General features: G+C 36.4%; 1 protein-coding gene across 1 annotated transcript in view; it reads right to left on the bottom strand.

The window, feature by feature from the left end:
* Positions 1-15622, bottom strand: part of PLXDC2 (plexin domain containing 2) — a 224210-nt gene that overhangs the window by 84342 nt on the left and 124246 nt on the right. The window contains exons 3-4 of the mRNA XM_072329453.1: positions 9485-9631; positions 6142-6211 (exon numbers count right to left, since the gene is read on the bottom strand). Of these exons, the coding sequence (XP_072185554.1) occupies positions 6142-6211; positions 9485-9631 (217 nt within the window). The remainder of the gene's footprint in view (positions 1-6141; positions 6212-9484; positions 9632-15622) is intronic.

Raw genomic sequence — 15622 nt, 5'->3', positions numbered from 1 at the left:
CATCAAAGGCTCATTTATCAAACATTAGCATTGTTGTTGCTATTTTATTGGCAATTTTTCTCAACATAGTCTTTACAAATTTAACTGCTTGCTCCAGCATCACTGGGGCTACATGAGAATGAATCCCCATTCTCAGGGGAACTCCCTACAAGATGACTAGGAGTCGTTGTCTCAAAAATCTCAGGCTGGAACAGCTGACTGCTTTGCTGAAACACATCAAGGCTTTGGGTCTCTTGGATGCTCTGGAAGTGTCTGACAAGCTGTCCAGTTTCCAGATCTCTGAGCATTACACTTACAGAAATGAGGAAATACATGGTTGGCTTACAAAAGGCCCAGCCCTACCCTACTTCAAAACCTATTTCACATGTTTTTTGCTCCTGCTGCTGTAACTCTGCATCAGTCCCCTATCATTCTTGGTTGTGTTTGCTTAATACATACTGTATTTTGCACCCCTGACCATATCAAACATATGAAATATTTTCAGGGCTATTTCAATTGCCTACAAGATGCCTTTTTATCTATCTTTGTTTTAGCACTTAGCAAGCTTTCTAAAAGAACTTGCTTATTGAAATTCCTACATAAAGTGCCTGCCTATGTAGAACACTTTGAATAATATTTTTCTGTGCAATAACTTTGAATTGTTTCATATTTTTTTCCTGATTTGTGGACAGTTTCGAAGCTGCCTTCATGCTAGCTGGTAAAATGACTCAATGGTTAATTAATACAGCTTAATACATTCAAAATGTAAACATCTACATCTGAGCTCCTTACCTCAGGCTGCCTTTGTAGCATTACATACATATACACACATAAGTTGCTCTGAAAGTACTGTCTCCTATTTCCATGGAAACTACAACAGATACTAAGAGCTCAATAACACTTTTCAAAGTACTTTTAACACTTTTAACACTTTTCAAAAGTTTTCATAGTACTTTTCAAAGTAGCCACTAACATTAGCTGTGCAGTTTTGCCAGCATTGAGCAAGAGTCCGTATGCTACATTCATAAATATTTGCATCAGTGGAAGTGTCCCATGGTCACTGTTGTCGCAGTTGAAATGCACCAACTACTGTCCCACTATGCTCATATCCAGTGTTTGGTTTTCAGAAGTATCAACAAGTGTCAATGGGTGCAATTTTTTTCCACTTGAAGGAATTCAATTCCACACTTTTGCTTCAAATGTACTCCAATGTCAGATGCCGTTTTGTCACAATGTTCTCCTGCTGCCATCCATCACATGGCAACAAAATGTAATGGAAAATTTTTAGGAAGGTTCAACCACTATTGCCATACTACCAGCACCTGTCTCTGATGGTATAGGGGCAATAAAATAAATAGGAGGCATTAATTTCAGAGTGGTCCTTTTATACAGACACATACATACAAACATACATACATATATGAGAGAGAGTAAACAAACATGAGAGAATTGGACACAGGATGTAACTCGACCAACCTCCTTGCCTTCAGTATTCATAGAATACTGACTATATTATGTCCCTCTTGGCTATACATGAGTTAGGTTGATAAACATGGATGTAGAAGATGTCAATACAGCTAGATTACTTGTTTTCTTTGTATATGATCTATTCATTTGACTTGTAAATTTGTCTGCAACTATGACTTAGCCCATGGCAGTTTATGCACTTTAAGTGTCCCTTCCACAACTATCTGTGATCAACCCATCATCACTCAGCCAAACTTTCACAAGGCAATAACCGTGTCACTTAACCCTTTTGCTTATCTTCACTAAATAGTAATCAACTGTATTTCTGTTAAAGTTTATCTCCTGATAGTACATTCTTAATAAGTTTATTTCATCTCATTCAGTTCATGGGGTTCCTGGATCCTTAATACGCTGCTGTAACTCCAACAGTGAACCTCTCACTTATTCTGCCCTCTGACCATTAAAAGCCTCTCATCCTCGTACAGTTCATCTTGTTGGAATCTATACATTCATATACCAGAGCAAACTAAGCTTCAGTGTTTCGCCACCCTTTTAACTTGGAAATTAGTAATTAGCAGTTAGTGGACAAGTTAAGGTTGAGTGAAAAATTTAACTCCAGACTTCAGGATTTAGCTCACAGATATAATTTCCATTTTTAGTTTGCTGAAAGTAATTACACTTAAAATTTTAGGAACTCATGTTCAAGGAGTAACAATTTCTTTCAATTCATTTTGATAACAATATCATAATTAACTGAAATGAATTTGCTAGAGAACCATTCATCCATGCAAACGGTAATAATCAGCATGTTAATACTTGCACTGACTTCGATTTTGCAAAGCTCATTTTGTTTGGGAATAAAATGTGGCAGATAGATCAAAGCAAACAATTTAAGTGTCAGAAATTTCAAGTTATGATAGAATTGTATGGATCAGTCTAGAAAAGCTCACTAAAGACAGAGAAAATTTAGCAGAAACAGCTTTGGAAATCTCAAAATAACAAGCAAACAAAAAAAAAAAATCACAACAGAACAAGCTGATAGCTACTTACGAGAAAAACTCTGATTCTTACATAATTACACACAACTTTCCTTTTAATGACAAATCCACTATTGCATTTCCATTATTACAAATGAAAATCACAAGAGAACAAGAGGATGCTTTAAAAACAGTCTATGAATGCCTGGGGAGATGTCCGCCTACCAATGAACCAGAAGTCACTAACTACATTTATAACAATACTATCAACTGTCTTAACTTCTAGTTCTGAATTAAATAGCCCTGCTAAAGATATGCTGAGGACAACAGTGAGTGGAGCACTCAAATTAATTATTTTTAATTCCTGTTCTCAGTAACTATTCATTAAACAGAAAAAAAGTTGAGTATACACCTCAACAATTTCAAAGTTATCTTAAGTAACTTGGAAACTATGCAACCTACATGAAGAATTGAAGAAACCCCTTCTGTTGTGTCAGGGATTTAATGTGCCATTGTCCTCAATTTTCCTCTTAACAAGGTTATATAATTCATGGCTGGAGGTATAAACAGTTTGAAGTGTTATCATTAACATAATTAATCCCATCCTGTTCTCCAAGAACTGTACATCTGTCATGTGGGAATCCTGTACATGTTAGCTTTGTCACTCTTTTTATTCCATAATAACCTCTGAAGGTCTTCCAAAACTCTAATAATAGAAATGCCACTGTAAAAATCTTAGCTACTAAGAAATAGTAGACTACACAGGATAAAAAGCACTTGCATCCTCTCCTTACCATTTATGTCAAGGTACGGCAGGCTGGAGAGGTGGGGCAAACAAAAATCCTATGAAGTTCAACAAGGAGAAATGCATGGTCTTGTACCTAGACAAGAACAACTCCAGACACCAGCACTTGTTTGTGGCCACCCACCTGGAAAATGGCTCTGCAGAAAAACACCTGGGGGACCTGGTGGATGTCAAGCTGAATGTGAGTCAGCAATATGCTTTCACATTTACGAAGGCTAATGGTGAGGCTGTCCCAGGGTACTGTCTTCACTTCTGGGCAGCCCAATACAAGGGAGACAAGGACACTCAAAAGTGCCTTACATAACACCACCAAGATGATCAAGGGAGCAAATTTCCTATCAGAAGAGTGGAGAAAATTGGACGGGGGGAGTGTCAGGGATCTAATCAATGCATATAAATACCTGAAGGGAGGGTGCAAAGAGGATGGAGCCATGCTCTTTTCAGTGGTGCCCTGTGCCAAAACAAGAGGCAATGGGCACAAACTGGAACACAGAATGTGCTGTCTCTAAACATCAGGAAATACTTCTGTACTGTGAGGGTGCCTGAGCCTAGGTTGCCCAGAGAGGCTGTGGAGTCTCCTCCTTGAAGATCTTGCAAAGTCACCTAGACATGGGACTGAGCAACCTGCTCTGGGTCTTTGCCTGAGCATGGGTTGGAGCAGATAGACCCAGAGATCCCTTCCCACCTCAGCCATTCTGTGACTCCGTGATATAAGAACTACTGCATCAGAAATAAAAAAAAAAAAAAAAATAAAAAAAAAATCAAGCAGAACAAAAGTAGAACATTTATCATAGAGTTTTGACTGAAGTAGATCCTTCTTCTCCCTAAAGTCTCTTTAAATTCTTAAAGTTGCCTAAACTGCATCCTGTTGTGAACTGACAGGATGACTTACAGTCACTGGGCTTTATCAAGATAGTAACTTCACAGTGATCACCGATTAGTTCTCACTTTTTCATGCTTAATTTTGAGTGTGAAAAACATGAGTGACACATGAGGAGAAGTATCTCTGCTAATTTCAACAGTCTTTAGTAAAGGGACTGATGTTAAAGTTCCATTTAGCATGACAATAATCCATAATCAGTTCACTGCAGTACGATCACACTTAGGAGAAGCAGAGAAAAGCAAAAAGCAGAGCTATCATTCAGAGTTCCATTAACTTTAATAGCAACAGAAAAGAGTGTTGCGAACTTCAGTGAATCTCATATGCCTGCAAGTATTTATTTATTCATTTTTAAATGCTTTACACTAAAAGAAAAAACTCTTTCCTCACAAATTACTATTACACGTTTCTGCTTGGGAGCTTCATTTTACTCCCAGTTCTCTGGGAGCAGTTGGAAGAGCCTGATGAATGTAGCATTTTAATGACACAAGTGGTAAAGATTCAGAACTTCTATTAAAAGTTAAGCCTGAGAATAGAATAACTACTTGAAGAAGAGTGAACTTTAAATGCCTTCATGAATCAAATACAGCAGTAAGAATTAGGGGGCATTTACAGAATGAACACTGTTCCTACTGCTGCTGCTTTAGCTGTGCAGCATCCATCCACTGCATTCTTTCAGATCACATGAAATTCAGCTCCTCTAATAACAGGATATGGAACTTGGTGTCAGTGATCCAGTACCAAAATAAAAGAAGAGTAGAATGGTAATTAGGCAATCCTCAACATTACAATCACTTTTTTACAGCTCCTCTGATCCGCCTCAGCATCAAGAAAATACCCTAATACTGAAGTACTGAAGTCAATCTATAATTCTGCATCCTCTTTTTTTTTATTTTATTTATTTTTTTTTTTAATTTTTAAATTATTATTTTTTATATTGACTACAAATTGGTCTTTTTCTCCAACTCTGTTCACCTCTTCTATTCTTCTACTTTAGCAGCAAAAATGGAGGTCTTAACACAGAGCATCAGCCAGCATCCTGCACTCCTCCTACTCTTGTTGAAGCTCTGGTTGCTGCTTCCCCCAGAATTTCTAGATGTACCTTTCCTACTCAAACATAAGAAGGAGAAACCTTAGTGAGGGACAAGGCAGGATTAGCTCTGGTGACAGGGACTTCTATATTTGTTTCTTGTCTTGTTGTACCTCTCAGAAGAGCTTGACAGGCTAGAATCATGAATCTGCTGGACATGTTAGAGACGAGAGGAGGCTGCAGTTCTCTAAAATGCTTCCCTATGCCTCCCTTTTTTTCCACCCTCTGGCCCTTACTCCTCTAAATACTTATTTGTTTTCTTCCATATTATTTATTTTTTCTCTGATCCCAACTTCCATCTCCACGCTCCTTAAAGAAGCGTGAGCAGGAGGGGAACTGTGTTAGAAGGGTGTTGATGGCAATTGTACAACAGGAGATCTGCACAAACAGCAGCCAGTGGTGGTGGAAGACAGGACCCCAGACATGAAACATCAGTGGTACACAGAGCTACAGGACTAGGAGGCTGGGCTGCATCATACCTCTTACCTACTGTGATACTGCTGTAGACACTATACAGCACCCCAGCAACACTCAACAATTAGCTTGTTTGACAAAGGACAAGCTACATACTTCCATCAGCATTTCTCATTATTAGATAGAAAATCCTCTGTCCTCATGCAGTCAAAACACTCTAGATTTTCCCTCCTTGTGCTGGCTCCAGCACAATCTCTACAAGTGCAAATGCTCCAGATGTACATACACAACTGGAACACTTAAATAGAAAACCATTAATACTTCAAAGTCTTCTAGTGAGAAGGTTTTATAACAGTTAAACTTGAGCAGTATGAGGTTATCCTTATATTGATATTTTGCTATTTTCTTCTGGAAAACAAGAAATAAGTGCTGTAGTTTCTCTTGACATATGTGGGAGAAAAAAAGGATTTTAAATAGCTGCAAGAAACTTCTCAAATTACTCAAAGTAAATGGTTAGAAAGCCACTTACCCCCAGTTGCCACGGTAATTTCACGTAGAAAATGGCCATAAAATGGAAAATCAAAGGACAGATTCACTCTCTGAAAGGAACAACACCAGAAAATAAAATTGATATTGTGCAGAAAACAAAATGAAGAGTCCTCCAACTCAAATGCCTGTTTCAATCATTGCTTTATATTTTTTACTGAAGCCTGATTATTCTACATTTGCAATTGCCAGTAGCTAACTAGGAATAATTCTGGTACTTAAAAACCTGAAAGCAGTGCATATTCATAACTGAAGACTTTAGAAAATTAAACACATATCAGACAGACATTACAACTACTTAATAAGAATGCAATTAAGAAAGATTTATTAATTTAAAAAAGTTTTTTAAACTTCTTTGCTAAGAAGAGCCATCACTATATATAAGTTTTACAGGATGCATGACACCTTTGACAGCAGGTGGTTTACTCCTGAGCCACATGTCTCTTCAGATTCAGATGCTCTCCCTGACCCTCTGCTGCTACCTGGTTGCTTATCTGATGAAAAGTGGAAAATAGTTTATTCATCAAACTCAAATAACACCACTTCCCAGACCTTCTGCTAACTAACAAGGACCTGAAATTATTTACAAAAAAGGAAAGCAACAACAGTACTAGCAAACATACTGCAAATTTTAAAAAGAAAAAAGAAGGGGGTGGGAGTGGGTAGTGGACAGACTTAATTCCTCTGTCAATCTACCCTATATCAGCTGACATCACAGCAGTGAACTGTAATTTAAGATGTGGAGAACAGATTTCTCCTAACCTATGGTCTTCATAAAGTACCATTCAAATTCACACTTATTTTCCCTCTCTGCTTTCTCCTTTCTCATCTATTCCACTGCTCTCCCAAAGCTTTTTAACTACTGCGGCCACTCAATTATCACTTGGTGTTCTACCTGCCTCAGCTCTGAGCATATCAGTAGTCCTGGCAGAAAGAACTGCTGAAATTCCAGTAAGGTATTTTCATGGCTTAAATATTATATCCCATAGAAAGATTCCACATGCATAGTGGCCTGTGGTTCTGTATTATTTGGCATTTGAAAGGAAACTACAGAAAAAAAGTGTTGTGAAGAAGTGTTGTTGTTGATTGTCCTTCAACCCTAAGCTTTGATATCTCCACTTAAGAAAGGGAAATAATTGATAATTTATTAAAATTGAAAAAACAAAACAAAACAAATAATTTCTATCTTGGGTTGTTTTAGTTTTTTTGTTTTGTTTTGTTTTTGTTTTTAAATAATAATTGAGGATTTATGATCTCAGGAAGGATTATATTTACATCTCCCAGAAACGTTTACAGAATTACTTAGTACGAAATTAACAGCTGAAGATTTACAGCAACTTTAAATTAGATTTTCTTTCCACTTAAGAGAAAGATAGTACTTTGACATGATAGTCTTCTTTTATAATAAGAATACAGAATTCATTTGCACTGTGTTAATTGGAATTAGTAAGTTTTAATGACATCTTTTGTGAGCATGTAAATATATATACATAACCAAACATTTAATCACAATGGTATATGCAAAAGAAAACTTATTAAAAAAAAAAAAGTCCTATTTTGAATTTTTCATACTGGGAAGTTGCATGCTATGTTCATGTACGTGTTCCACTCAGATTATGTCCTCACTTTGCCTCACATAATTTCTATGAATACGGTTAAAAATGACCACAACTTCTCTCTATCCTTTAAACAGTATTATCCCTTTTCTTCTATTAGCATTAACTTTCTGAATAACGCAATAAACATTAAAATGCTTTTAAGGTGGCACAGTTGTCTTTCACAGTCCTTTAAATTGCCGTAAAAAAGATATTAGTTTAACGATAATGTTTGTAACAGATAAAGACTTGATCCTATGCCCACTCAAATCAGATATAGATCTCCCATTGACTTCAATCAAAAAGTAATGCCCTAAATTCTAACAACATAATAGGTACTAGTATAGACAATTAAACAATGTAATAGTGTATTAAAGAACTAACAAGATTTGAGGAATATTTTAAAGATTAATATTTAACAGCTACTTGCTATAGGGAGAGTAAATCAAAGTCCTCATGCTCAGAAGTCTGAGCTGCCACGTTCCCCTCTACTATGCTCCACATCAATCCCACGTCCAGTCCAGGTGCATTACTTCATTTTAAACCTCTTGAAAAATAATTGAATAAAATATCCTCCTTGGAATTAACATTCTAAAAAAAGAAATCTCACAAACCAACTGGAAACAAAAGTGCTTACAAAGAGAGCTTGGAGGGAGTTATCTTCACTAATTATTAAAACAAGTTAAAATTTCTAAATGAAATTTCACTAATATTCAGGCCCCGGGCTTGATAATTATTATATATATGTGTGTATATATGTGTGTGTGTGTGTGTATGTATATATATAAGTTTAATAAGTATATATATATAAAATATATATATAATTTATATAAATATATATACAAACTTATACTGGTATTTTTTAACAAGCTTAATTATTTTTGCATGTTTCCATTCTCTCCTTCAACACAGATTACCAGGTTCACTCAACTCCATTAAAAACAAACCGTCTTAAAAAAAATAGCTGATACAGTATTTTATTAAATCTACTCTAAAGATATATAGCTGTCTAAGCCCTCTGCTTTTGTATTAGCCCTTGCTTATTCCAGTCTCTTAGACCAAGTGGAAATTATCTTATGATTTGGGCCCTTGTCAGACAAATGCTACCCTAGTCTGCCTTTTTGTATTCAGAGTTAAAAACCACGGTATTTCTTCTTGCTGTCACTTACGTTCCCCTGAGACAGTCACCTGGCTGGCATCAGGGAGATAACTGATAAACTGAGAGGAAAGAGGAATTTAATTTGACTTTTTCTCAGCTTGGAAATTGTTAAACACCGCTACATCTTGGAACAAGCAGACAAGCGAAAAAAAAAAGCAGCCCAAAAAGACGCAACAAATAAACCAAAAAAAGCCAACAAACCTTACAACTTTCAAGTAAAGCAATTTCAGCAATTTACTTCTCAGCCCAGTTCTGTCTCTAATAAAATTAACCGTAACATTTCCTCTGACTTCAGAGATGAAACTAGTTTACTGTTAGATAGTTTGAGATCTAACCTTAAAACAGAGCATACATATATATCTTAAAGACACTTCTGAAGGACTGTTACATCAAGTACAAAAATGTAACTTGAAATCTTTCTATAGCAACACTGTTCAGAATTTTAAATCTTAACTAAAATTCAAAGACGAAGCTCTGAACAGGAGTATTTTGATACTTAGAACAGTTTTATTGCTCACAGTTGAAAAACATCCATGACAGTAAAAAATATATATATATATATAACAACTTACTGCTGCTTGTCGATGAGTATTGGAGAGGATCCCATGAATCTTTACTTTGTCTTTCTCCATTTGGTCTATATTGACCCATAAATCCCGACTGGTAGAATCATATGGACCATATGTCCTTGAAGTATAATAATTATGATCTGTATCCTCCTAAAAGGGGAGAGAGGGGAACACAACAAAGAGAGATCAGAATGGAAGATGCACTTTACTTTTATGTAAAATTAACACTTGAAATATGGAACTCTGTTGCTACACAGAGTGCAGAAACATTGCAAGACAGTGGTCAAGAACAAAAGTTCAAATTCCAAATGTTTTACAGAATATATTTCTGCCTCCAACCATGAGCAAGGCAAATACTTACCATAATTTTATCTATCTCCAAATCATAACCATACCATACTTGTAACCACATCTATAGAATCTGCAGCAAAATTTATGATGGCTTCAAAGTGAGTTGACAATTAAGTTCATGTAACAACTACCATATGATAACAAAATGAGTAGTACTCGGAGCCAACACCTTAATGAGATTTTTTTTTTTTTTTTAAGTTTTCTAAACATAATTTATTAGAATAGCCTTTAAGTGAGCATCCATAAGTGAGCTGCAGTTTTACAACTATTTTCTTTAGATCTCCAAAGCATTATTTTAAGGTACATTTGCTGTTCAGAGAGAGATCAATATATACATATATTTATGGAAAAAATTTTGTAGTATTTAAAATGAAGTGGTGGCTGCCATGACCATATCACAGCAAATTCAGGGAGAAAATATAAAAATCCTATATGTGCTATGTGAGACTATGGTAGTGGACCAACACAATAATCCATTTCATAGTTCAGGTTATAGTCAAAGTCTAGGCAACATCTGGTTATTTTGGATAACAGATGAGATGCCAACCCTCAAAATAATCTGCATGTCATTCTACTGCAATCAGTTTTCACTCAAAATCATGTAAGTCACTGGCTGTTATTTAGCATATAAAAAAGTGAATTTCTGAAATCTTTTATACAAAAATATTTTATCCTAGCTACTGATTCCTAATAACCTGGTGATCAATAAAAAGACAGAGACCATCACAGCTGTTGATTCCCAATAGGAATAGCTACAATTGTCTCTACTTTTCTAATGATATCTCAGACAGTGAAAACAAAAGAGATTAAACCTCAGGTTTCATTTTAAAGTCAACCTTTACCTATTTAAAGTTTTTAACCGAAATATTTAAATCAAAATGTTGTCAGTTTTCTGCTGAATGGCTACAAAAAAACACTGCAAATTTACAGTATGAACATACATCACTGTGGAAATGAAATCACAGGATTCTTCCATAAGTTTGCCAGCTATCAGGAAATGCTTTACTGGTAAGAACAGATACCTAAGAGTCTTCATTCTGACAGATGTGTTTAAGGGGTTTGGTCGATTCTACCTGTTTCATAATATGTTCCACCAACTGTAGGAAATTAAAATGTTTAGAAATAAAAGAAGCATGTTAACATATGAAAAAATAAGAAAAGAGAAAGTAGACAACATGCCCATTACTACTTTAAGAAGTAACAGAAAATTAATTAAGGTGCTGACGGTTAAATACAAAGTTTTTTGTTTTTTTCTTTTTTTTTCCCCCTCAATTTCCAGGTATTTTTGGTAAATAAGAATAATTTCCAATTGCTTCTCTGTAAGTACAGTTTGTCCCAAATACTGCACATAGATGAAATAAGAAGCACCTCTATTTTATTGACAAGTACAGCTTCTACAGCAGCAGACTTTTCCAAAAACTTTTTTTTTTTTTTTTTTTTTTTTTTTTTTTGCATCAGCTATGAGGATTATTGTTGTCAACCTTCCTGAATTTGAGGGAATATTTATTATTATGGGAAAATAAGTTATTTTTTACCTGAAGCAATCCTCAGTGTTGAGTTGCCATCTTAATGTGATTGTAAAGAAAACTAATTTCATACAGTTTTTATGAGGGATATTTTCTGATGACGCATTGAATATATTTTCATACTCCTCTCACTACAACTAATATTCTCAGGTGTGCTGTGTGCATACATTGCTCATGAAAGCTCAGCACAGTTGAAGACTAAGCCTTTAAACTTTTGGCGTTCATTACTTGTCAAACTCTTACTAGATATTCATTCTGTAAGTCACTCCTAAATACAGTCCAAATGTTACAAGGCTGTTCCCTCAACAACTGCTCTCCCCTAACAAATAAGGACTTCAAATGTGCTAGGTGTGCTCTCACAGTCTAGGAAGTATGATGTAACTGTGTGTGCTATTTAACAGAGCTACATTATGCTCCAAGATATATTCAAATTGCTAACTGGGATGCTAGCCAAATGTGTACGTGAAAATAATACAGAAAAAACCATGAAACAGTGAAGTTCTCTCTCACTGAGGTAAGGCACCATGATTCAATGACGATGTTATCTCATATGTGAAAGAAAAGAAACTCTGAGAGTCCCATGCTTACACATGCTCCTTAAGTTAGGTTAGGAATAAGATCCTCGGTTGAATCTATGTGCAAGAATGCTTTTCTTTCAAGTACTTTTATTTTTTATTCTATCCAAACTGCAGACAATAATGAATGCAGTTTTACCGTCTTTATGGCTATACTTTAAACAAAGCAGCAAAAAAGCAGGGAAAAAAGCATCCAAGGATGAGCTCTGCTGCTGCGCAACAGTACACCGTAGAGAAAACACTAGTTTCTCTGTAAGAGAGAAATATATTAGCAAAGCAAATTTTTACAGAGTACACAGACAGACAGCAGTTAGATTTCAATAACTTTAGTTCTGGTCACGTTCTCCCAGTCCTTGTATCCACTGAATATTACATAGCATTAAAGTCATAGAATTATTAAGGTTGGAAAAGACCACTAAAATCACCCAGTCCAGTCATCCACCCATTTCCACCATGCCCACTGTGTCCCCCAGAGCCATATCCACATGTTTTTCAAACACTTCCGGAGACAGAGATTGCACCCCATCCCTGGGCAGCCTCACCACTCTTTCCACTTGGCTCACACAACACTTAACTTATCACTGTATTTACTTGAAAAGTTAAATAATTGGTTTTGACCACAAAAGAAATAAAATCCAAGGAAACTATTTGGAAGCAGTTGCTATGAATTGTTGCTACCTGTAATTGAAGATAATTAGACTGCATGTTGAAGAACACAAAACTGTTCTTTTAAATATTCTAAGTACTGAAATGGTATTGTCAGATTTCCATTGAGGCAACACCTCAATTAAGGAACTCTGAAACCATCACAGATACAAAGTTAAGACTTTATAGATGCTTAGTTTTGTCACTGGAAAAACAGGAACTGGTGTATGGTTTTTAACAAAATTAATTATTGCCCAACTATTGCTAAACTTGCAGACTATGCATACTTTTTAGTGAAATTAAAGTGCTTCTGGTTTTTGCCCCAAAAATCAGTACTGAGGAAATTCATAATCAAACACTATGTTCATAAAGTTGACTCTAATTCTAATATAATATGAGTATTTATAGAGGAATAGCTTATGAAATTAATCTGTAATTGTCTAATTATGTTTTCTAAAAGTTGCATTTGCATAATAAAATGGAAACCCTAGAAGGAGAAAACAGGCAATTAGTAGAACATTTTTCAGGGAGAGAACAAAGATTATAAAAAAAAGATTGGGAAATTTCGAAGGAGGAAATGAGTTAGCAATTAAAAGTATTTCCCTAATGAAGAAAAGTAGTCCTAGTAATTCACTCCATGGAAAAAAAAAAGAACATCCTTTATATTAAAAAAAGCCAGCAGCAAGATGATCCTGCATGCAGACAACAAATCCAGTTTCCCCAAAATTATTTGTACCAGTCTCACTCAGCACTAGTTATTTCCTTACTCCCTCTTTGTATCATGGCCTATAACCCCAGTAAAACAAAGCTATAATTAATTGCTGAACATTTTTGGATTTTTTATAAGAAAACTGGTCTTATATAATTCTGCATTTTATTAGTAGCCACCAGATAAAAGCAAGAGGGCAGTATGGAAATGACACAGGACATTGGACTCTGGAATCATAGAATGGTTTGGGTTGAAAGGGACCTCTAAGATCATCTAGTTTCAACCCCTCTGCTATAGGAAGAGACACTTTCTCTAGACCAAAGTGCCCAGAGCCACATCCAGCCTAGCCTCGAATGCCTCCAGGGATGGGGCATCTACAACCTCTCTGAGCAGCCTGTTCCACTGTCTCACCACCCTCATGGTAAAGAATTTCTTCCTGATATCTAGTCTAAATTTACCCTCTTCCATTTTAAAACCCAATTCCCCTTGTCCTGTTGCTACACCCTTATAAAAAGTCCCTTTCCAGCTTTCCTGAAAGCCACTATAAGGTCTCCTTAGAACCTCTCTTCTGTAGGCTGAAGAACCCCAGCTCTCTCAGCCCGTCTTTGTAGTAGAGGTGTTCCAGCCATTTGATCATCTCTGTAACCTCCTCTGAACCCTGCATCCTTCTTGTGTGGAGGACCCCATAATTGGACACAGTACTCCAGGTGGGATCTCATGAGAGCAGAGGGGCAGATTCACCTCCCTTGACTTGCTGGTCATGCTTTTCTTGATGCAGCCCAGGATACAGTTGGCCTTCTGGGCTGCAAGAGCACACCACCAGCTCATGCTGAGTCTTTTATCAGCTGAGACTCTCAAATCTTTCTCCTCAGGACCACTCTCAGGCCACTCTCTGCCAGACCTCTAGCTTTGCTTTGGATTGAAAGAGATGCTCGTGGATGCTCAGTCTTACCCAGCATTACAGCCATTATCAGGAGAAATGAAGGAGCATGGGAAAAGACTGTCGATGCTGAGACGAGGTTCTAATAGAAAGATTAAGGTCATGGAAAATGAAAGAAAAAAAAAAAAAAAAAAAAAAAAAGATACTTAACATGCTGCTTTCATTTAACTGCATTTTAACACAAAGCATGCAATTATAGTTGTAACATAGCAGCGATACAATTTTAAAGATTTATAGGATCAGATGTTCCCTGACCTTTCACAAAGTAAAAGCACTAATTTCACAAGATAGAAGGAACAGAAACTACTGCGTCTAAGTCTTGTGGAGAATACATATAGTGGCTGCTTTCTAGAAAGCACGGTTGTTATAACGAGTTGCCCAATGGTCACAAACACTGATTTCATTTAATAAGTGCTTCGTATTAAGGATAACCTCTGCTGGTCAGTTTCTTAACAAAAACATTTGTTCTGTATGAATCTCAGGAAATATAAAATTTACAAAACTGCTTTGTTTTCACAGCGGCAAAGCTACAGTCTGTTTTATGGTTGCTTTCTTTTTTCTTCATTCCCCTTTCCCCCCACCCCCTCCCTTTAAAGATCTGATGTGGGAATTACATTGTAAAGACAGGCATACCCAATATCATTCACATCAGAAGCCATCGGGAAACTGAAGACAGCCTGTGAACTTTGCCATTGATTACATAAGCATTAGCAAAATCTATTTTGAACATCATTTCTATTTGAATATCATGTCTAATGAATGAGAGGAGCACATCCTAGCAAAAGAGGAAATCCTCTATTTGCACACAGTGGCATCTCACGCTGTATTCTCTAAGAAGAGACCATATGAGTTCCCTCCAAAGTACAGGAATTCCATCCAGGTATGTGATGAGTCCTCATATAATGAGATTTTCAGCAGAAACTGAGTCCTAGAAGCTCACGGATTTTCATCTGGAGGCTGTTTCTGTAAACACTCAATGACACCATCAGCTGAGCTCAAACCACAAGCCCCAAGCTCACAACTTTTGTCCCTTTGCATGAATATGGATTTCTATGGCTCTGTATCAATTTGGAGCTTAAGCACCAAGGATTTTAAGCTGCACTTTCCTGTCTGAGTGTCTGACAAACCTATAATGGAGAATCACACATGCTGACAAACAACCTGGCAGAGAATGAAGCCATAAACCTGTTATTAATCCAAAAAGCCATTTAGTCTTTCTGGTTTTGTGAAGAGTTAGCTTGGAGCCACTGCCATTTTCATGATATTCAGCTGCTTCTGAAAGGAAGCTTCCCTCTTGGGGATCGCTAGAAAACTGCCAGCCTATTTAGGGGTTATTACATCAGTCTTACAAAGCCCCTTGGAGTGTCTTGTCATGAGAGACAATCTTCAAAAGAG

This window comes from Excalfactoria chinensis, chromosome 2, assembly GCF_039878825.1.
Source record: "Excalfactoria chinensis isolate bCotChi1 chromosome 2, bCotChi1.hap2, whole genome shotgun sequence".
Lineage (NCBI taxonomy): Eukaryota > Metazoa > Chordata > Aves > Galliformes > Phasianidae > Excalfactoria > Excalfactoria chinensis.
The sequence above is the reverse complement of the archived record's forward strand: the minus strand, read 5'-3'. Positions and strand labels throughout refer to the sequence as shown.